At 37.7% G+C, this 24604-nt stretch overlaps 1 protein-coding gene and 2 long non-coding RNA genes across 6 annotated transcripts in view; 2 read left to right on the top strand and 1 right to left on the bottom strand.

Moving 5' to 3' along the window:
• Nucleotides 1-16299, bottom strand: part of LOC309486273 — a 163156-nt gene extending 146857 nt beyond the window's left edge. Inside the window, exon 1 of the long non-coding RNA XR_014201435.1 lies at nt 16237-16299. This is a non-coding gene — a long non-coding RNA (uncharacterized lncRNA). The remainder of the gene's footprint in view (nt 1-16236) is intronic.
• The window catches only part of arid4b (AT-rich interaction domain 4B), a 93070-nt gene that overhangs the window by 5201 nt on the left and 63265 nt on the right, over nt 1-24604 (top strand). For all 4 annotated transcript variants that reach the window (XM_082153287.1, XM_082153289.1, XM_082153286.1 and 1 more), the window contains exon 2: nt 919-978. In XM_082153287.1, coding sequence (XP_082009413.1) covers nt 973-978 — 6 coding nt within the window. In that variant the 5' untranslated portion in view covers nt 919-972. The remainder of the gene's footprint in view (nt 1-918; nt 979-24604) is intronic.
• LOC309486613 lies at nt 7997-11484 on the top strand. Its single transcript, XR_014201618.1, has 3 exons — nt 7997-8326; nt 8404-10622; nt 10851-11484. It is a non-coding gene; the product is annotated as an uncharacterized lncRNA (long non-coding RNA).

Below are 24604 nucleotides of genomic sequence, written 5' to 3' on the forward strand. Positions count from 1 at the left end.
CCTAACCCTAACCCTTTATTTGGAAAGAATAAATCATTCTAGAATGGTTGGAGTAATTCTGCATAGAAAATAATAAACAAATTACAAGCATAGATAAATACAATGGAACAAAGATACAAATGAAATAAGCAGTGCTTTATGTTTTTCAGGCAAGTCTGAAGATATTCAGGTAAAGAAATTGAATTATCACATGTAAAATAACACTGCAGCATAGTCTTGTTAATATAACAAGCTAAATATAGTTCATCTTTGTTACAGCTTCAAAAGTGATTTTCTCTTTATATTTTGTTGTTTGATTAACATTAATGACACAGACGGCTGCAGGTTTATTAGGCTGCTGTCACTTTAAGAGCTAATGCACAGATCTAATATAATGATTCGCATCCGTATTCTTTCTCAGTGGTTTACGTTCAGGTTAGCCATAAGCAACTGTGTAAACAAGGATACTTTCTTTTCCTCTTACTGCGGTAAAAAGTAGTGTTTATAAGCGCAGTTTTTGTTTTGTGCAGGTGTCCTATCTGAAGCATGATTTCACAAATCTAAAGTTAGACCATTCTGTTTTTGTTTTAAATCTTAAATTATACAATCGAATTCAAATCAAAAACAACTGCGTGTGTGCAGCATCTTTGTGTGGATTGTGATTAACAAAGAATCTCTGTAGCCATTGGAAATTAGAGGCGACCACTGCATTTTAAAGTCTTGGTTTGCCTGTTATAGAACAAATAAATGAGCTTTTACAAAGAAAAAAATCTGCCAATTTGTTTGTAAAAAAATGGGAATCCATGAAAAATCCTGATCATGGTGCATCACGAACTGTCCTACTTAATGTCAGATCAAACATGCCAAAGCAGTCTTTTCACTCATGTGTTCAGTGTCTAGCTCTCGTTCTCATTATAAATGTGTGTTCATGTGTTTCAGCTGAAGACCTGAAAGTGAGTTCACTCAAGAGGATCACCGTCACCGTGGACGGAGATGAAGGTAATGCTCATGAACTTTAGAGACACTGTATGAAGATGAAATGGTGGAGGTCAGATGAAGAATTGCCGAGTTGACTTGTCTATCCGATTGTTAAGTCTGACGTCACGCGTGACGTTTTGGGTCCCAAGCGGTCCAGAAATAACAACGGTGGAACCTGTAAATTTATTTACGATCACGTCCTTCTTAGTGAGGCACCCTTGGCGGTCAAAAAGGGTTTAAATTCCTTTAACACCAACAGAGTGGTTAGTGTAGCTCATCACTCAGGTGGCATAATTAAGAGTAGAGTCCTCAATGAAAAAGAAGATTTACGAGGTTGAAGTGAGTTAGCTCGGGACACGAGACACAGCACTGCGGCATTGTAAAAACACTCAATAATAACCAAAACACCAGCGAAAGCGGTAGGTAGGTAGAGAGGACCTGGACTTTGGACCCGGAAAGAGTATTGGTTACGTCACGACTTAACAACCGAATAGACTAGGGCTGGGATAAACGATTATTTTTCGATTTCGATTATCTCCCCAATCCCCATTAATTGACTAATAGCAATTTATACATGTTAATTTACATATCTGAATGAAAAAAACATGAACTCCTTAACATTGCAATATATGTTTATTGCTCTTAAAATTCCAAAATAAAAGACTATACAAGTGCATAGTAATGCAATCTTAGTCAGAGGTAGCATTCAATAAAACCTTAAAGCCTTGAAAACACAGCTTACTGAAACAAGCTTACTGAACACATAGGGCCTAGCTTACTGAAAAAAAGTTGTTCTTTCAGATGAAAATAACAACAACTTGATGTCTAGCATTCAATAAAAAAATTAAAAGGTCACCCAAAATACTTGTTTAGAGCAATTGAAAGAATACAGTAACCAATGTAAACTTGAGGGCTTTAAGCTAATACAGAGAGCTTTTCCAACAAAAATAAAAATAAAATTAACAGTGGGAGCCAGCATCCTGTCATGGCGTCCTAGCAAATGCGGCGGAGCGCGCTGTAGGCCTATATCGCTTCACTATATATAAAGCGCAAAAGAAACTACAAGCATGCAACGTCGTCACGTTTTAAATTAGAAAAAAAAACGCGTCGTCCAGATTCAGTATCTGCGGTCAGATAATGTTGTCAGGCTATATGTCCGTGTCATTATTCTATCATTATTTTCATAACTTGTAACGAAATAAAGCCTCTCACCTCAGAAAAACGAAATTGCATGTCCTGTCATCGTTATACTGAGCTCGTAGGGTGCACTCTTTAATTACACGCGCAAATGCGCCGGTGCGCCCTGTATCACTTCACTAAAGCGTGAGTGCGCGCGTGCGCGGCCGGGGCTCTCTCTCGTACTTATATGCGCCCTGTCAAGCGCAGCAGTCATTCTATTCTACATCACTCACCGATCAAATAAGGCTTTGGCAGCCACCAAAAAAATTCAATGCAGGAAAACCCCTGGATTGGTTATTATATAACGTTTGATAGAATGATGGTCCGGCCATCGCGTATCAGCGCACATAAGGTACACACTGTGAAGTAATTTGCAAACGTTTTTTTAGAGAAATGAAAACAGGTCATATTTTGCGTCGACGTATTTTTTGCATCAGCGTCATCGATGACCTCGACGCGTTGTCCCAGCCCTACTATAGACATTGGTTTACATCACAGCACGACAAAACCATGGTTTTCTACTTGCTTTTGTCATTTGTTTGCAGTTTGTATTGGGAGAGACATTCTCATTTACCTGGACAATTTGTAGTTTTGTGTTTGTAAGTGCGTGCATTAGGTCATTAGTATTCTTGATCTGTTTTCCTGGAGGTGGAAGACGTGGATGTATGCTAAGTTGTGTTTTGTCGATTTTTGATAAATGCTGCAAGCTTGAAATCTGATTTCATGGGGTTTATAAGATGCTCAATGCTTGTTTTTAAAGTTTAAGCCTTAGTTTAAAAGTTTGTTTTGGTAATGTATTTTTAATAACATTTTTATTGGGTGTCGATCTGTGTCTGCTGTTTTTGTTTATACAATCTTTCCTATGTGTAGCTCTGAATCTATTTTAATGGTCACAGTGTTGAATTTTGCATAAGAATTTTGCTCCGAAGTGCAAACATGTTCCCACAGACGCAGTGCTCGGCACGGAAAACATGAACGCTTTGCTTCCTGATTTTCTTTTGGTCTATTTCTATCTATAAATTCATCATTGTAGGAAATTGAATACCAGTCGGCTCTTCAGTTGTTTTCATTTATGCTTTTGTTTCCATGGTTACTAGCGACCAGATCATTACCTGTAAATTTAAAGTGAGGTCCTGTAAGTGTACTTAATGTATATCATATTGATTAAACTAGGTTAAATTACAAGGGTCAGTATAAGGAAGAGAATAGTCCAGTGGATGGCGAAGGCAATATTGACGTTAAAGCATGCTTTGTCAGGGCAAGAATTTAAGGGCTTGTTTACTAGGGCTGGGAGTCTTTAGGAATCTCACAATTAGATTCAAATCTATTCTTGGGGTCATTATTCGATAGAAAAAACAAAACGATTTTAGATTTTGAATTGAATTTTGATTCAATATATGCATTAATCTGAGCACCTGATCAATGCACACAGATCCTTCACAGAAACAGCTGATCTAAAATAGACCTTTTGTCCTTGAAGCCCCCTCCGTATATAATATATCTGTATATCAGAAAACCTGTGTCCACAATTAATTGATATTAAATACAACTCATAGGTGTAATTAAAGTTTTGTTAAATTAGTATTTTTCAATCTCATGTTACGGTGATTATCAGCTGGAGTTAGAAAAATATAAGATGTGCTGTCGTATTCTCAATATTTAGTGATTTAGCCTCAGATACAGGATATGTTCATTCGATATTTGTCATCAACTTTTGTCATTAAAATAGATTTGTTTTTTTAAATTAGCAAAGTTCAAAAACTCATACATTAAGGTATGCTAGCTAGTTTATTGCTGCATCATCAAATAACTTCTATTGAACATGGATTGGATCCATTTAACATTCATCAGGCCAACATAAATACAACAGAACAAATATGCATGTGCATGAAATAAACAGTGCTTTTCATCTAGGTCTAAGTTTTCAGGTACAGAAATAAAGTAAAATTATATTCTTCGTTGTTTAAATTAAATGTTAATCCCAGCAGGAATGTTAGGATGCTGTCACTTTAAGAGCGGCACAGATCCAATACACTGATACACAAGTGTTTTATTTCTCAACTGTTTACGTTCATTTAAGACATAACCGACTGTTACAAGGATACTTGCCAAGACAAGCATTACAAACTCTGAATTGAATTGACAAAAAAAGACAAGTAAACAGTCAGTAATAAAGTAAGAACAAATAAACATTACAAACGATAGCACAATCATATAAAATGGAATAAAGATACAAATGAAATAGCCTAAACAGTGCTTTAAGTGTTTCCGGTAGGTCTAACAGTAGTATTCAGGTTAGAACTAAATCAAATGTAAATAAAGTCAAATGTAAGATATACTGCATAGTCTTAACTGAGTAAATAAATATTATATAGTAAAAAAAAAAATGTATCTTTACAATTAAAGTTACAAAAGTGATTCAGTCAAGAGCAGAGAGTGATTTTCTCTTTGTCTTTTGTTGTTTGACTAACATTACTGACAGACGCCAGCTGCTTTATTAGGTTCCTGTCACTTTAAGACCGAATGCATTAGAGCCCGACCGATATGGGATTTTTAAGGCCGATACCGATACAAATATTTGGCGATTTAAAAATCCGATATTCCGATATATCGGCCGATATATATATATATATTTTAAATCCAGAAACGCGTAACAAAACATTAGGGGTGCAACGGATCAAAAAACTCACGGTTCGGATCGTTTCTCGGATCAGAGTCACGGATCGGATCATTTTTCGGATCAGCAAAAAAAAAAAAAGTGCACAAGGCATAATATCTTCTTTTTAACATAATTAATGAAAAACAACTTAAAATGCAACATAAAAAGGCATCTCCTTCCTTTAAACATGGACCAATGCTTTATGTGTTTCCACTGTCATATAGGGCTGTCAAAATTGCTAAAAAATGACGTTCGAATATAAAAAACACATATTCGAATTATTCGAACATCTGGTTGCGCATTTTGTCAATGACGCGCATTAGGCCTATGTCAATAACAGGACAAATTAATACAAAGAGACATAACTACTTGTATATGTAGTTCATTTAAGTTTAAACATATTTGACAACGTATTACCTTGCTCGCTCGCACTCGCAGGCACTCTTTCTCTCTCTCTCTCTCGCCGTCACCCATGCTGTTCACACCAAACGCGAATAGAGCGTCTGGCGCGAGTGATTTCAATGTGAAGTCAATGTAAAGACGCGTTTACGCACGTCTGGAGGTTTTGCGGCGCGAATGAGGCGTCACGCTCTCTACGGTTCATAACGCTCGCCATGACCACGCTGTGTGTGGACTGAACATGCGCACAACTTTTTTTTTCATAAATCAATCCGCGGATCACGTGAGTGCCGAACCGAAGATATTGATCCGAACGGATCACGGATCAATGATGATCCGTTGCACCACTACAAAACATGAACAGATTTCCCTAACATAAGTTATTTGTAGTTATTTCACAATTTCATAATGTAGAGTCCTCAGCCTTACTAAAATAATATGATAATGCAGTTTAAAAATAAACTTGTTTGTTTTATTGTCACAACAGAACAGAAAATATTAAAGTTCTGATAAATATAATGTATATTAAAAATACAAACTTAAGATATGAAACTTAAAGTCCTTTGAACAAAAAAAATCAACTATTATTATTAATATTGACAGTAATAATTTTTAAAAATCAATGATGATGATATTATTATTATCATCATCATTTGTATTATTATTAAACAAGACAAAGGTCACTCCTTGTGTGTGTGTACCTTTAAATGCAATGTAAGTCGCTTTTGATAAAAGCGTCTGCCAAATGTCAATGTTATAAGCTTCCTTATAATTACAATGTCAACTTGCTTATCCCTTTACCTGCACTCTTTTAATTCTATCCATCTATTCCATCAAGCTACAACAAACCATTTTCAATCATCATTTGCTGCCTGCCTTCTAAAATCTACTACTTAGTGATGCACTAAATACATTATGTGACTCGTTAATGCTGCGGCTAAACGAAGTCAGCAACGCACACTTGGATTTCACACACGTGTAAAAGAAAAGCTAACTTTTATGCACAGGCTAGCTGCTATGTTTGATACTTTTTCTCTATGTCTAAATGTTCACTCCTCGCGTGCCTAACTTACATTTTACAATGCAGAGACTGGAACTACAGATATGCTAGTTATAAATACAGTAATCATTACTTTATTTAGGCAGAATAAGTTCGTTGTGATAGCCGCGTTCGGGCCAGAAGCTCCACAGCGCTTCACTAAAACACGCCCGTAACACGCCTCTCTGGAACAACGTCACACTAACCCACCATTTCACCAACAAATGTAAGTTTTATCAGAAAACTAATCAGAAATCACTGGAAACAGCGTTGAAAACAAACATGATAAAAGCGGCCGTTTGCTGGCATTTTTGTTGTTTACTTGAATATTTAAAACCCAAGAATCGATGTTTTACCACAGGTTTACAATAAAAAGTGATACATTGATCATAATGAATTAATTAATGTCAAAATTGCACATTAGTCACTCAGAAATAAATTACCGTTACCGTCAGGTCTATTTCACAAAAGAAAGGACACACTTACTTCTTCAGTCGCGTCTTTTACTGTTTATCTGGTAGTTACAGGACATATTTACATCACATTTAGAAAGAATGATAATTTCTACAAATATATGCCACCAAAAATACGACCTGAGGAGCTTTAGCACGTACTCTCTCGACTCCCATACAGATATTTTCAGTCAGAGAAACAGAGGAAGCTCCCGAAAAAAAAGTTGCTTTATTTTATGATAGTCCGGTATAAAGAGACGAGACGTAGGCTACTGGCAGATAAAATAAAAACATGACTGTGATAGCCTTTATGATTGGTCGGATTTCTTCAAGCGTTCACTATGTTTTTTTACTATGCGTATCTTCAAGCGTTTACTATGTTTACTATGGTAATGGTTAGCGCGCATAGTCTTTTGCATCACAAACACAAGGCATTCAAACATGAACGCGAGTTAAATTATTTTAAAAGTCTTTAATGCTGACAGAATCATCCGGCGCTGCCGTCTCCCGACTCAGGTGAACTCTGGACTCTGTTCGTAACCACTCCTCTAGCCCGAGCGATCTTCCTTGTAGAGTGCCCTCTGGTGGACAAACTATGCAGCGCCAACACTCATAACATGGTTGAAGCGTGTTTCGTCCGCTTTTATTAAATTTTTTTAATATTCATTTATCGGCCATTATAAATGCCGATACCGATAGTTTGGAAAATGCCTAATATCGGCCGATAATATCGGCCCGCCGATATATCGGTCGGGCTCTAGAATGCATGGATCCAATATACTGTTACACACGATTTTTATTTCTCAACTGTTTACATTCGCTTAAGACATAACTTAATGTGAGGGAAGAAAGAGCGCAGCTGCTATTGGTGTATCGAGTCTATTTCAGATATTTTGATATTTTTGACAACACTAAAGTGCTTCATGCAGCATAAGTTAATAGCAGGTCACGGGTGTAAACGGGGCCTAAAAGCCCGCTGTGTGCATGCATTACGCAGGGTACTGGCTTCAGTCTTCAACAACGCTGTGATAAAAATGAATGTCAGGGACATGGAGGTGCAGTGGGCACTGAGTCACGCACCATTAGCAAACTCCAACACTTTCAGCTTCCACCCCTGTAACATATGGTCATGCCCAGCAGCTAGGACGCCAGCATGAAGATTATCACAGAGATCCATCATGCAGTAGTGGTCAAGTCGGTGGCAGCACTCGGATTCTCTGTTGGCTGTGGTTGCTGTTATCTGTTATTTGAATGACCGTGTGTGTGAGTGTGTGTGTGTGTGTGTGTGTGTGTGTGTGTGTGTGTGTGTGTGTGTGGTACAATGAGATTTAACCATCTGCTCCATTGACTGACTGTGAGTTTGAGGACTAACCTGAGACTCTTATTATTCACATTGTTCATCAAGCTGCTCATTTAACTGTGAACTTTTACTGCTCTTTTAGTTTTAGTATTGTTAAATCTGGGAAGAGAAGGCCATCTAATTGTCTTGCTTACATAGTTTCTCACACACTAGAGAGTATAGTCTGAGTACATTAGCAGCAACAACACTTGTGTTCAAGTGTCACGGGCAGCTCGTTTCAAGCCACAACATAAGAGGGATCATACTAGATATGGATATTTGAGGGCCGATGCCAATCGTTTGTGCAATGATAGGAGGAGGATGAGACATTTGAGCTGTAACCAAACTAGTTTGCATTGCATCTTCTATTCTATATTAGGGAGTAAAAAAAGCCTGATATCGATACATCGGCCGATATTATTTATGTGTATATTTTAATACAGTAGCAAAATTATTTATGTGTATATTATAGTACAGTTACAGTACCAGTCAAAAATTTGCACACACTTTCCCATTCATGTGTACAAACTTTTGACTGGTACTGTATATAGAATACAGTATACATAAACAGATATAAACACATTTTTTGCAATGATCACTCAAATGTGGTTATCAAACACTTGTGTGACAAAGATATGTAATGGAGGCAGGGTGAATGATAGAAGGAGGATGAGACATTTGAGCTGTAACCAAACTAGTTTGCATTGCATCTTCTATTCTATATTATATTCTAAATACTGTTGCATAACCTTCATTAATGACTTTGTCTTTTTATTTAGTCACGTTATATAAAAAATAAGTTATATCAATAAATATATCAAAAGTGTCACTGGCAAAACCTTGTTATCTTCTATTATTAGTCTTAATTCCTCTAGTCTCTACCCGTGGAGGAAGTACTCCGATCTTTTTACTAAAGTAAAAGTAATAATACCATAATGAAAACATGTTTAATTACATATGTACAGTACTTTTAGTTAAATACTATTTTAAATAATGTGAAAAAATGTACTACACGTGAAGCTACTCATTATGCAAATTGGCCCTGTATAAAGTGTTCTGATTATAAGTTATTGGAATATTGCTTGATGTTGTAACGTAGCGTTATAGGCTGTAATGGGCTGACACCGTGTCTACACCGGACACGGTCGCAACAGTAAAAGCTGTTTACCCTGAACGCGGCAAAGCACCCGTTACAAAGCATTTGTCCTTCGCGTCAGTGCGTCACAAATAGAATGAGGCATCAGTCGGAGATTTGGCGCTCGCGTCGCGCCTCATCCAGTGTAGACAGCATCACTGATTATAATGGGTTCAACTGTCTTTTGTCGCATTGCGCCGCTTGCGTCCGGTGTCTTGTTCAGGCAGCAGCAGACAAGCGGCGTCTTAAAGGTACTATCCAACAGAGAGTGAAATCATGAAATAATCCAGTTCATGACCCCTTTAAACCAGACAGCACATGAACTCCGAATTCTCGTCTCTTCCCGTCTCTTCCGCCTCTGTTTGTGCTTGAACAGAAAAATACACACAAAATGATGTCAAAATGCCTGCCTCCGCAAACATCCTCAAGACACACTCAAAGAAAATGGATGTGTATCATTACATTGGATCCGTACATTAGCTCTTAAAGTGACAGCAAGATTAATTATATTTATTTGCGTTATTTTACATTTGATTATTCTATTTCTATACCTGAATATTGTTAGACTTACCTGAAAAACATAAAGCACTGCTTATTTCATTTGCATCCTTGTTTTATTGTATTTATCTGTGCTTGTAATTTATTATTCTCTATGCAGATTCACTGCCCTACAAAATCACCCCAATCATTCTAGAATGAGTAATTCTTTCCAAATAGAGCTATTAAAGAGCTATGCAAGTTTTTTTTTCCAATATCATGCATCCCTAATTCAAATGTAATATATACAGATTATTTCACAGACTCAGAAACAGATATAAAATGTAAACACGCCTTCATTTTCAGGCCGACTGTTACGTCCCTGGACTCCTGAAAGTTGCATAGCTGGCAATTCAAGCCGTTTTAAATCCACTATGCATCAGATATTTAGACTGGGCGTTTCACTGGTGTGACACCAGACCAGTTAATGGCAGTAGGAAATGACTGGACAGCAGACTGTCTAAAACTCAATGAGATCTCTGGCCAGTTTAGTGAGCACGACTGGTTGTTGTTGCATGTAATTATATCACATTACATCACATCCTCAGTCATTTGAACGCTGTGAGGAAGACATGGTGTGTGTGTGCTAATTTTGAGATGGTCATATCAGACACTTCCCACCCTCTGACACCATAATACAAAAGAAATGGCAGACAAGACCGCTGTATATCTCACTTTATACTCCGTAGAGTGTGTTAACATCCGTCTGGATGCGTTGACGTCTCCAATCTCCATTCTGAGAAGCGTTTCGTTTCACCTTGTGGTAAGAAATGCTGACATCGAAGTTCCCTCAACGAAACCGCCAGCGCCGCGGAGAAATGATGACTGCAAATGGTGTATTTAACGCTTTTTGGCTCTCAGGTATGCAAATGAAAATAAAACATCTCAGGACTATTAAAAAACGTTCTGTGTGTGTGTGTGTGTGTGTGTGTGTGTGTGTGTGTGTGTGTGTGTGTGTGTGTGTGTGTGTGTGTGTGTGTGTGTGTGTGTGTGTGTGTGTGTGTGTGTGTGTGTGTGTGTGTGTGTGTGTGTGTGTGTGTGTGTGTGTGTGTGTGTGTGTGTGTGTGTGTGTGTGTGTGTGTGTGTGTGTGTGTGTGTGTGTGTGTGTGTGTGTGTGTGTGTGTGTGTGTGTGTGTGTGTGTGTGTGTATCAAGCAGAACGCCTGCAGGAGAGACAAGAGGTTTGGCTGAACTGCAGTTCCTGAAAACAAATGGAGATTGGATTGTAATATTTTACTTTAGTATTATTTATATAAAGTTAATTTACTATTATTTATTTACTCTTAAGGTATTCGTATTTTTGAATTAGCTTTTATTTTAATTTTATTGTAAGTTTTAGTAATTGTGTTGCTTTTTTTCTTTCTATGCATTTTCTTATTTTAGTATTTCTATTTAGCTTTAATTTATATTTATATCAGTTTTAGCCATTTTAGTACTTTTATTTCACTTGGTCGCCTACTCAACAATGCTAATTTTTAATTGCATTTTTTCATTGAAGTTAGATTTGTATTTCAGCTTTATTTCAATTATCAAAAGATATTTGTTTACTATTAGTTTTTAGTTGTAGTTTTAGTTCACAATAACAGCACTAATAGAAATGGCTCGGATCTCTTTTTATGTCTGTGCAATTTGTTTTTCATTGATCTCCAGACACAAATTATCTGATCATTTAGAATAGTAGCAGCTGACTTTTAAAATAGATATACAATCAAATAAAAAGCAAAGGTATTCTAAAAATGTCTCTAAATTGTTCCTGCAAACCTCGTAAAATAAAGAATTATTGTGCTCATGTTGTATTTAATGGTGTTTTGCCTGGAGGTAAACACCCAAACCTCTTTCTCCTGCACGGTAAGCTAGGTCAGCAATAGCTCAGACTAGTTCTCCAGTTTAAAGTATTGAACGGCACGACAAAGAGAGGCTTAAAAGCCGAGCTATTTTCTACTGTTTGGTCTTGAAGAAGCTTAATTCTTCCTTATTCCCCTCGATGTCTTATTGCTTGGAATAAGCCATGGTTTTGTTTGGTTCTTGCTTTGAGAGTTTGTCCCTGGCTGAGATTGCAGTGCACTAGTGATTGCATTGGCGAGGTTTGTCTGCGGTCGACGTCGCTCCTCGTCTCTTGTGTGCGGCTCGATCCATCAGATTGACCTATTTTGAGGAGTGTGATTTAGGGTTGGTGGAGAGACGGACATCTCTTGGCTGTTTCTATTTATAAAGTATGACACAGAAGACTGCCAGCGATGAAGACTAAGACCAGAGCGACCTGTTCCTAACCCTTCCTCTGTGACGACTGACACCCGTCTCAAATCCAGCGCTTACAAGCCACACGATCAAAACCATAAAAAAAAAATTTTTATATCGGTGCATCCCTATACTTAAACTTATTTTATATATATCAAGATGGCTATAATTGTTGTTAACTTTATTATTAATAAATAAAAAAAATATAAAAAATATTACCATTGTAAAATATTTTATTGTAAAATAAGAAAATTATGAAAATGAATATAATAATTTATTTTACATTACAACTGTAAAATTGCAGTACTAAAATTTATAGCCGTCTTAATTTCTTAATTTTCAAGCATTAATCCATCAAACATTTATTTTGATGGTAAACCTCAGAGATCCCTTAAATCTGCTTTTTTTTGTTAAATGCTTCTTCTCATTACAAATATGTGATGATGTTTGATCCATGAGTGCTGAGTTATTGATTTGGCATCAAGTTAAAAATGTAATGAGTGAGTAATAGTGCATGAGCAACTGAATTTGAGCAAAACGTTGTTACATAACGGATAAAAATGGTAATTTCTGCCCACATGTTTTAAATCTCTGGTGTATTTGTGTCACTTGTCTGGTGTTTTTGCCCCCAGCCCTGGTGAATTAACCCTTCCCTCCAGCGCTGTTGATCAAACACTGATGAGTGAATGTGATGAGGCGTCCCGCTGATACAGAGCGTCTGCTGGTAATATCCACCTCTGGGAGATGAGGTCGTGATTCATGGAAACTGAACAGATTTTTATATGTTTGGTTGTGATGGTGGGAGGCATATTTGACAGATTTTGTGGTTCAAAGCAAGCTGTCTGGCCTTGAGTACTTGTTAATCGTCATGTTTGATGTTGAAGCCAGAGGCAGACTTAAGCGAACTCAACGGTGGATTATTGAAGCAGCCCAACACCGTTCCCGCATGGTCATGATGACAACACTTCTCTCTTTTCTTTTCTTTTCTACTCTGACTTAAGAAAAGGACATTCAAGATCCAGAATTTTGTAACTAAGCTTTATACAACCAGTAGTTCAGACTATGGACGAACCGTGGCCAATAGCCGCGTTTCCACTGTCACTTCCAGGGCTTGATCGGGCCTCAACGGCCACGGTTTTCTGGCCCGCCGAATATCTTGGTCCACAGCGGACCGGCTCGGGCTAGAGGCGGAGTTTATCTGAGTCGGGAGATGGATGGATGATTCCATATACTAGCTAACATCAGCATTAAAGGTACAATATGCAAGAATTTTTGCCGCTAGAGGGCGCTACATTCCAAACAACAACAACGGCGTAGCTTGATGACGATGTGAAGGAGCGTGGAATGATGGGAACTGTCGTTTTAAACTCCACCGTGGATGTAAATCAGTCAGACGGGAATCGAAAAATCATGTTCATGGATGGCTAAGTTCTATTTTTATAAATGTTGCGTTTAATGACATGCTTTTTGTGGCGAGGGGGGCGTGGTTCAGCGCGGTCTGTGATGGGAGAGAGAAGAGACGAGCAAGTAGGTCAAGTGCAAATGCACCTGTGTCTTATTGCAGTGATCGGCGTGGAGAGACCGCTTATAAGCCGCGCTGGAACGAGAGAGAGACTGGAGAGAAAATTGGACGCAGAGAAAGAAAACCGGTGGATCCGAGCTCTCATTTTTGAACTGTTTTGTGCCGTCGCGGTTGCCACAGTGAATGCGCGTTGTGCGCGGCTTTTGTTTGTTTTGCTTTATTTTAATAAAGTACGAGTCCCAGTCACGACGACGCGTCTTCTTCCTTCCTGACTCTTAAACCTCATCACACTTTTATTTCATTAAAATGAATTAACCGCAAGAAAAGTAAGGTTTAATACTTCATAGATGTTACTGTATTTGTTGAATTCATTGTTGTGATAACGCTGCGCAGTTTTACATGTTCTAAACAATTGTTGTAAAAGTACATTCGAACATACCCACATCATTTGCCAAAATACTGATTAATCTTTATGTATAACACATGCTATGTTTATTTACATGGCCATAAACACCAGACGTGATAAACAATGTCAATAAACTAAACACAAATCTAAAGCAATAATACTTTCCTTACATAAACATAACTATTACCGAATGCTACATTTGGAAAATATAAAATTAAGCATGCTTTGTCGACAGAACCAGCTGCAATCGGTAAAGAATAATTGTGTCCCATAACGACTGCAAGAAACAAGCTAAAGTTTGTAGCTTGATACTAGACGCTACAACTACAACTTTCGCATTTGTCCAGGACTCCACGCAGTACGAGCGGAAACCGAGGGTGACGCGGATATGACGCAATTGACTGGCGACTCCCAGCTCTCCCCTGCTCTAACGCCCCGTTTCCTTGGTTAAAATCGCAATTTTCTCACGATTTAAAAATAGTTGGAAACATTTGGGATATTGTAAGTAATCAACTTAACAAAATATATAACACTGGCCTTGAGATTTTGAGATATTTTAATGCAAAATTCTTACATATTGTACCTTTAAAGACTTTTAAATCATTTACCTCAAGACTCACTTTCATGTTTGAATGCCTTCTGTTTGAGATCCCATGTGGATTCTGATCACCGTATAAGGTAGAAATATTTATACGCGAAAAAAGACTATGCATGCTAACCATTACTATAGTAAACATGGTAAATATGAACGCTTGAAAAAATCTGACAAATCATAATGGCTATCACAATCATGTTTTTATTTGATTTGTCAGTAGCTTACCGTGTCTTTATACTGGACTATCATAAAATAAAGCAACTTTTTTTCGGGAGCTTCCTCTGTTTCTCTGACTGAAAATATCTGTAGCCTATACTGGGAGAGAGTGCTGAAGCTCCTCAGGTCGTATTTTTGGTGGCATATTTATAGAAATTATCATTCTTTCTAAATGTGATGTAAATATGTCCTGTAACAACCAAATAAACAGAAACGGACGCGACTGAATAAGTCTGTCCTCTTTCTTTTTTTTTTAAATAGACCTAACGGTAAGCCACTTCTGCTTGGCTAATGTGCAATTTTGACACAAATTAATTATGATCAATGTATCACTTTTTATTGTAAACCTGTGGTAAAACATAGATTCTTGGGTTTTAAATATTCAAGTAAACAACAGAAATGCCAGCAAACGGTCGCTTTTTGTTTTGCGATCACATTGTGATGATTTCTTTCTGATTAGTTTTCTTATAAAACTTCGGTTTGTTGGTGAAATGGTGGGTTAGTGTGACGTTGTTCCAGAGAGGCGTGTTACGGGTGTGTTTTAGTGAAGCGCTGTGGAGCTTCTGGCCCAACACTGGAAACACGGCTGATGTAAAATGAAGATCAATGCACATTCTGTATTAAAGCTGCCGTCGGCAACATTTTTTTGATCATATTCAGTGTAATCGACACTATAATCCGACAGAACAACATAAATAAGGTGGTTTTAGAAAAAAACCAGAGCTTCTAACTCCACCTGGAGCGTGTTATTTGTTTTGCAAAAATCCAGCGCTCCCGCTTCGTCAGGTCCAATCAGCGCAGGGGGGTGTGAGATCTGACTGTCAATCACAGGTCGTGCACACGCCACAGATCCCCCCTCACTCGCGCACGTTAATATCACATGCACACGCCACGCCTGAAGTTCGCCTGGAGATTGTATGAAGCGTGATGGCGGAGAGAAAATCTACTAACAAGCTTCCAATTCCTCGGTTATTGCTATCTATGGATAGATTAGCCAGGCAGCCTACCTCCGAGTCCATGGTGTTGATCGATGCTGACGAGACGGACGCGTTCACAGAAAATCAGGTACACACGCACAGTGACGCACTGACGAGCACGACCTCGATGGGAGGGTGCTCGCTGGTAGTGGGGAGGGGCATGAGAGTTGTAAACATTCAAAATTTTGGCTAATCGACCCAATCTGCCAGACTTGCCGACGGCAGCTTTAATATAGGCTAGTCTACATTCAAGTTGAAAACCTACAGTAACTGAGCTATAGTGACAGAATTTTTTTTAATTCTAGAATCTGTATGTTTAAACTATTTGAATTAAACTAATTGTTAATAAATTAAATTATGTATTAAAGTCCCCCTGTGGTGTAAATCCAGCTTTTAATGTTGTTTATGTGTCTATGTGGTGTTTTTAATACGCTTTAAGACAAACCATGTGTAAATTCATAAGTCGACAGCATTGCTGAGTATTTCCTCCTTAAAACTGCAGTGAACCAAAGACAGTCTCAAACACACGCTTTGAAATCACTGGTGTTTCTGACGTCACACACTACCTTGTAACCAATCAGATCAACGTGTGATCGTCAACCAGTGGATCTCTGAGCTGAGTGAGTGAGTGGAGGCGGGGCTCATTTGCATATTCATAGAACCGCGTATACTAAATGAGGAAAGGGTGTCGAGTTACATTCAAGATATTTAAAGGCACGAAGTTTTTTTTTCAAGGAAAAAACGCTTAAATATGTAATTTTGGTGATCAAAGGTGAGTTTTAAAGGCACAATATGTATTTTTTTTTATTTAAAAATATAAAAAATCACTATATCCATGTTATATATTTTTTAAAGTTGTGTATTTACATTATCCCGACAGTTCCAATTAACTTCTAAATCCAGAGAAATTAATATTTTAATTCGAAGACACGGACCGTGTCTTTATTTCCGTTTTGTCGCCGTCAATGCCGTCATATCCGTGTTGTCTCTGGTTTCCGCTCGTGCTGCCATGGCAACCAGAGCTATGAACCAGAGCCCTCTGATAGTAACCATACTGACGCGGACAACTGTGTAGTTCGCAATGTCTATTTGCACGCTGTTGTTGTTTCGTTCAAACATTATGGACCATGGCAAGCAGACTTTGGATAAAAAAGGAGAACTAAACCGAGAATCAATATCAGCGCGGTGTTTTCGAGATGTCGAGAGCTCCCATGGACACTATATAAACGAGAGCTCCACGTCCGAGACTTCGACAACTCCTACATGTACTTTATTAAACAGGTGAGCACATTTACATAAAACTAATCAAGGTTATATAGTTCAACAATGATAAAATGTTAGAATATGATCTGTATGTTATTCTAATGTTGATCTAGCTAGCTTACTGCTAGTCTCATACAGACAAACTAATGTTAACACATACATTTCAACACATTCAAATGCAGTTTAGTGTGATAGTGTAATGTTAGACCAAGTGGAACAGCGCTGCGTTACCTCTCAAGTTTAATTTGTCTAATAAACTGACCTGTGAGTAGTAATTCTGCGTGTAGTTCGGTAGAATGGAATGTCCATATTCCTTTTATATCCGCGGGACTCGCATCGCGTTTGGAGCTGATAGCTGTCTCTTAGCAATCCCGAACTGCTTCATATCACAGTCATGATAAAAGCATCGATGTATTCAGTCATCCATATACATTATTAGATCGGTCGGCTTGACGTTGACGACAAAATCCATAATTCATAGCAAATGTTGCGTCATCAATCTACGCCTTTGTTATTGTAAATAGGTTAGCGACCCCTAGTGGAGAAAAAATCCCATATTGTGCCTTTAAAGGGATACTCCACTTTAAAATGAAAATTCTGTCATCATATACTCACCCTCATGTTGTTTCAATCCTTTATGAATTTCTTTCTTCTGCTGAACAGAAAGGAAGATATTTAGAAGAATATCAGTAACCAGACAGTTTCTGGTCTCATTGACTTCCATAGTAGGAAAAAAATATATACTATGGAAGTCAATGAGACCAGAAACTGTCTGGTTACTGATATTCTTCTAAATATCTTCCTTTCTGTTCAGCAGAAGAAAGAAATTCATAAAGGATTGAAACAACATGAGGGTGAGTATATGATGACAGAATTTTCATTTTAAAGTGGAGTATCCCTTTAAGGGACAAAATTATTTATTTATCTTAAAGAATATTAAAAACACCACATAAACAACATTAAAAACTTTCACCACATGGGGACTTTAATACATTTAACTACTTACTAATACTTTTATGTATTATGTTTATAGTGCTTTGAGTATAAGGTGCATTATATATAGAATTACATTTTTTATTTTGGTGCCATTTGTTGATTTGCTGTTGGTGCCATTTTCCACATGAGCAAAAACAAGGCGTTATTTTTTACTTCAAAAGCAGATTGTTTTGTTTGTTAAAAGCTTTTTACAATTCCATAAAAAAAAAAAAACCCACAGCCAGTACCTATTTTATTCACTCACATGTGTCACTTGATGAGTGTTCATTTTGGACAGTTTTATTTCTTTATTTTTTGGGCTAATTGTCCACTACATTATGATGTTGGTGTATTTGGTGTGTTTTATTTTAGTAGTATCTCTTCACTCTGTGATTGTTGACCTGCTACAGGAAAGATCAGTTTAATGCGCTCGCTCTACTCTGGCCGACGGAAACACGTGTGTTTAATCAGGCGATGGACGGCAGGGGAGAATTTTCCACCTCAGCAGAGGTAGGTGAATCGAGAAGCTGTAAAACAGCCAACGTGAGGAACTCTTTTCCCCCTTGCATAAAGTCGCCAATATTGCAATAGCTTTTCTGGTGTTTCAGCGCGGGTTATATAACCTGCACTCCAGTGGAGTTTGAAATAATGTTGGCAATGCAGTGCAGGATTTTGAAGTCATTACCCTGCTGGCCAAAGTTCCTACAGCCCAATGCAAATCGCCCCGTTGAGGAATCGCACTCTCCTGCCTTTGAGGCGAGTCTGGCTGCGCTTTCCAGAAAACACATGAGTGCCGTTCTTTGTTAGCTATTGTAGAGTAATGCATGCTCGCTCTGCAAAGGCGTGACTCATGAAAGTATGACGGTGCTGATGTTGTTGTTGAGAGCAAAGCCAATTGAAATTACTGCATTGAAAACCTCTTTTTTTCATCCCAGGTGAAACGGGTAAACACTGATAGATATCACCGCACTTCCCCAGTTGATTAATCACAATGCATTAAGACGAGTTTTCTCAAATGTTATATTTAAATATGCAAATAAGGCATTGACTGACTAAATATGCACTGATTTGCATACACTCCCAGAACATTTATAATATGAACATTTGGATTGAGCCAGATTCAAAATCCTTGTTTCATTTTGTTGACGTATTCATTTTATAGTATCTTTTTGGGTATTTGGATCTCGCTGTGACACACTACATTATGATTCTGCATGGGATGTCTTGCATCGTTAGTTTTGTTATTCTGAGAGTTAATGATTTGAACAAGACCAAATCCTAAGTGTCTGGCACTGTTTGTGCTATGGACATAAATTCTGCTTCAAATCATACAGCATATTGTGTAGTTTATTGAAGGAGAGAAAGTGTGCTTTATTATTTCATTTATATTTCAATTATTATTATTATTATATTTCATACTTTTTTTAATGAAACTAACCCTCAATCAAGTGTCATGAATCTAGATTAATTTTTTTTTTTTTTTTATCTTTCTTTTGAGATATTGCATGTTCATATATTTATACAACAAAATATTCTGGGGATCATAAAAGTTTTGTGAAAATTATCAAAAATTCTGCCCCTGGCTGGCAACATTTTTAGAAACACTGGCAGGGAAAGAGTTAAGCCATCAGTCTTTGTGCATGGCAGATGCTGAAAGAGGTTAGGAAAAAAAGGCCATATACTTAATTTAAAGAAGTCTAGAGACTAGAATCGCTGGATATATCAGTCTGTCATTACCAACATCATAATCTGATTTCTGTTTTGAAAGGTCAGTTTATTTAAAGGTTCAGAGAAGCTGTTTCACGTCACAGTGCTTTCGAGTGCCGTTCTTCCTTTTGTATTTTTTTCATCACAATTGAATTGAAGGAAATGAGTCAGTAACTCTTTGTTATAGTTTATTTTTTTGATGGGTTATGGTAAGAAATTACAGTCATATCTTGCCAAAGAACTCAAAAACATCAAGGAAAATAGTTCGAGTCGGGATAGGAGAAGCGTTTTGTGTGTTGAGGTTGTGTGTCGTCTTACATTTTGTTCCAGACCAATCCAACCCTGTTGTAGCAGAACAGAATAGATCCATCACTCTTTCGGTTCACTCTGGTCTTGAAGAGCTTGCCAAACCCAAACTTTTCCTCATGTCTTAATATCACTCCTCAATTTTGCAGTGTGAAAAGGCAAGGGAGGGGTTCGGGAAACCACAGCCGAACAGATTCCAACACTGTCTCGTATTGCCAAGGGATGGTCATGTAAACATTCTGCAGCCGCGTCGTTCCCAGGCGAGGAGGCTCTGCGAACTAATGAGGTGTTTATGTTGGAGAGAAGCGCCTGCGACTCCCTCTTCCACTGACTTCATCTGCCACTATTGACTAATTGCCATGAATAAAGTCACACATCTTACCTAAAGAGCTTCCACCATGACGCTCATCGTTTCAGACGCGTCACGTTGAATGCAATCCTTCAAAGCTACAGTATTCATGCATCTCCATTGAAAAGTAAAGATAATACTGTAATACGGATAGTTCTGACATCAAATTCTGATTGGAACATTAGCTGATAAATGCATCGCTATGAGGGCACATAAATTCTCTGTTAATGTGACAAGTTGTAAACAACTAAACTCCGCTTCACATTTTGCCTAACAAATTGCTTAACAGAAGTTCTTCTTTATTTTGTTTGGGACACGTCTCAATCTGTGTTTTTAGATTACTCTGTTGCAGTCCAGTTTACATTGATAACTACTGGTTGACACATTTCCACCATTGCAGAGCCTCCTCTGAATTTATTTAGGGTTTATGTTTCACAGCCAGATGTGTTGGTGTGGTAGGAAATGACCTAATGCAGTGTATTAAAGTGGTTACATTTGGTTTCAGCCGTCTTTGTAGGTGTTAATATGCAATATAGTCAACATTTGAAGTGGATCAAAACCTTTCATCAAAGTTATACATGCATTTTGAACACAACCCGTTCTTGAAGGGACGACTTTGATGAACTTTTTTTGATCCACTTCAAATGTCAACTACTGTAGTTTGAATGTGATGTTCTGTCTTTTGCTTCTATCAATTGACTTACACAAAACGATTGATAGTTTGTTTATGAAGAATATCAGGGCTCCATATTGCGACCAAATGATCACATTTTACAACCTTTTTTCCTGCTGGTGCGACTAAATAGTTTTAGAGGTCGCACTGGTGCCACCATCAAGCTGCCAAACTAAGAAGAGCTGCCATTTCTGTTTCATATGAGTACCACAGTATTAATAACATCGCTGCAAGATCTAGTGAGAAGCTAGAATTCAAATTCTGTGCATAAATCTCTGTTATAAACCAGATCAGATCATCAAAACCAGATCAGATCATCAAAACCAGAAAAATTGTGCCATGAAAGTTATATTAGGCTTTTCAGTTCACAAATCACCAACATTCACCATGGATTTAATGTATAACGCTAACTGTAACCATGGTATTGTGGCAGAAATAGTCGAATGTTTTTACATTATTCATGTCAGGGTTCTTACAACCTTTTGACAGTGAAATATGTTAAAATATTGGGTGGTAGTGGCGCAATGGATAAGACACATGCCTTTGGTGTGAGAGACCCGGGTTCAAATCCACTGTGAGACACCAATGTGTCCCTGAGCAAGACACTTAACCCCTAGTTGCTCCAGAGGCGTGCGACCTCTGACATATATAGCAATTGTAAGTCGCTTTGGATAAAAGCGTCAGCTAAATGAATAAATGTAAATGTAAAAATGTAAATGTAAAATATTGAAGAAATTGTCCTCATTTTCTTACCATCATGCTATTCCAAACCTAAATGCTGTTTTTAAGAAACTTTGTGCATCTGTTTCCATACAACAACAGGTCAATTTACTTGTGCACTTTATTCTTCACACAAATCTATGGCTGTATGACTTCAGAAGAATATAGCACGCAAGTCTAATCGAGTACTGTCATGGTATGGTGTCTTTCTTTTTTTGTGTGTTTAAACATATAAAAGAAATGAAAGTCATACAAGTTTGGGATGACATGAGAGTGAAGGTGTTAATTTTTGTGTGAACTATCCCTTTATGTTCATGTTCCCCTTTTGAAGTGATTATAGGCTGTAAACCGAAAGCCTATGTAACGCTCATGAACTCCGCAGATTATTATACCCATAAAAACACAGATTTAGATGCTCAACTCCATGCATTTTATCTGTATGCCTCACTAAAGGGGATTCAGAGGATTTTTTGAAAGTTAATCTGCTGAAAGGAACTCTTCTTGAAGTTGAGGGTCGCTCTGATCACGCATGAGCTGAAAACACCTTACGGGCTCTGGATATATGAAGCCAAGAGTAATAAGTGTGTTTGCTCAAGGCTTCCTGACCTTCAGATCTCGCACATCTCCAGTTGGTCACCATCTGTGTCCGAATTTGCTGAAATGGGTTTCTAAGGCTGAGTGTCTCTCACCATCCTTTATTAAGAACAACAGATGAAACCCTGAAAGACTGAAAAACTTAAAATATGCACTTTATAATCTGTTTTATTTCCATTTATTGAATGGAATACTAGTTTGCTGTTTTTAAAAAGTAGTAGTGCTATAATGGTACTAGTTTGCATCATACATGCAAATGAACATTTAAACAAGTATCATTAAAGTAGCTTCATTGTTTATAAATGGAAAGTCAGGTTGAGCACATTGCATTGTGGGATGCACGATTGCACACAGTGCTCTGGTTGCACATTTTGGCACTTGTTAGTAGGTCATCTGGGTATTACATGCATATAGATAATTCCCACTCTGTGCCCAGTATGGAAATAACACTCTTCACCTTTAAATTTGGGAGTGATTTCTGTTCTCAGAGTGTTTTGTGGCTGTTTTCTGTCAGTATGTCTTGCTTCACTGGAGAGTGACGGCGTCCGTAGCGCTGACTGTTGTTTCTCTGTTTCTCGGGAGCGCGTGAGGACTGATGGCAGTCATCTAAGAGCAGATTGTCAGGGCTGTTTGTGTGATGTTAATGAACATCTGTGGCGTGTCTGCTGATGCCCCGTCAGGCTGAGAGCCACAGGATGGGCAGCGGAGCAGAGCATGCTGGGTACTTCACTCTTTGGCAGCGCCACGTTCCTTCTGGAGACTGAGAGAGCTTGTGACCATCTAGCTGGGAACCCTAACAGAAGTGAAATGTGGCATACGTGTTGAGGAAATTGTATGTTTATTGTAATATCAGCTGGTTTATTCATGCTTACAGAAAATTAATCAAAAAAATTGATTTCATTGTACAGAAGAAAAGTGTTCACAAACGGTCAAAGTGGCAAATCTCAGCTATTCTAAATCAGAACAATACAGATCGAAGTGGTTTTCACGCCGTTCATTAGCTCCATTGATGGTCCTCAATCGTGAATTTTAGTACCGAACGCCATACTAAAACAGTAAAATACTCAGTCCATTCAGTCGAACACTGCTACTGGATCTGTAACACGAAAGGTATAGTGATCTGTGTAGATCGAACCCTAAATGAATGATCATTTGGTTCTTTTTAATGAATCAAAAACACATGAATCACTCAGATCGTTTACTGAATTATTCCGACTCATTAATTTAACTGCATTCACCATGTTTCACTCCAGATGAACTAAACCCCATTGCTGTGTTATGTTGTATTTAAAGCTTTTGTCACTGACGTCAGTGTTACTGTGACTCTTTCCGTGCCATTGACAGAATTTTGGGGCTTTTTGTGATTCCACTGTTGTACGGTAGGTGGCGCTGCTGCGCTATTACACTTTTTCTGAAAGAGCACAATCTTCAGATCAAAAAAGATCCAGAAACAAGCAATAAAAGCATTGCTTTTGCACGTTTTTCTGCTTTTTTGTTCAAAATGTTGCTTTTTTATGAAACTTACCCACATTCAAGTGTTGATAAAAAAAGAAAGAAATCTTGAAGCTAGAATAAAATGTTTCAGGAAATTTTCAGGAAAATGATCAAAAATGCTGGCGGTGTTTTGCAACTTTTTTGGTATTTTTTTTAAGAAACGCTAGTGGGGAAAAAGTTAATATGCACAATTTGTTTTAATAAAATATGTTAGTGGTAAACGTTGTTTTTGTATTTTTATGTAGTTTATATAAATTACAACAGTTAAAAGGTACTTTGTACATTTTATATCTGTGAAAAGTCACTAAAAGTCTGTGTTAAACACCATTAAAACACCATTTGTAAAAAGTACTGAAAGAATCGCTAATGGAAATGTAAAATGAAAAGAGAATTATTAAACATACAATTTCCATCTCTATTCATCACTCTGGTCTAGATTTTGACCAATCACTTTGGGCTTTTGGATAAGTGCTAAATGTTTGCATATTTCAGTGAGTGTTGGTCACAGGGCTAATAACATTGTGAAGTTAAAGAGAGAAATGAGACGATGGTGTGTGAGAGCTCTGGCTTGATGAGTTTGATAGTACGGCAGGGTATTGATTATAGCAGAAAGGACTCATAAAGCCGCCACAAAGTGAGCGTGACTTATAGATGTGACCCCCACACCAGAGGTCAGGAATATGTTAAAGCCTTTAGAGTGGCCGATTGACCAGTTCATTAGGTTTTTAAAACATTTCTGACCAATCTTACCTTACCAAACTTTCTCAATCTCAATTCTTCATTTTGCATATTCAAAATGGCATTAGATGAGAACAAATCTTTGACAATATGCAACTGCTGTTGTATATTGTCAAAGATTTGTTCTCATCTAATG

Source organism: Leuciscus leuciscus, assembly GCF_965113295.1.
Source record: "Leuciscus leuciscus genome assembly, chromosome: 22".
Classification (NCBI taxonomy): Eukaryota; Metazoa; Chordata; class Actinopteri; order Cypriniformes; family Leuciscidae; genus Leuciscus; species Leuciscus leuciscus.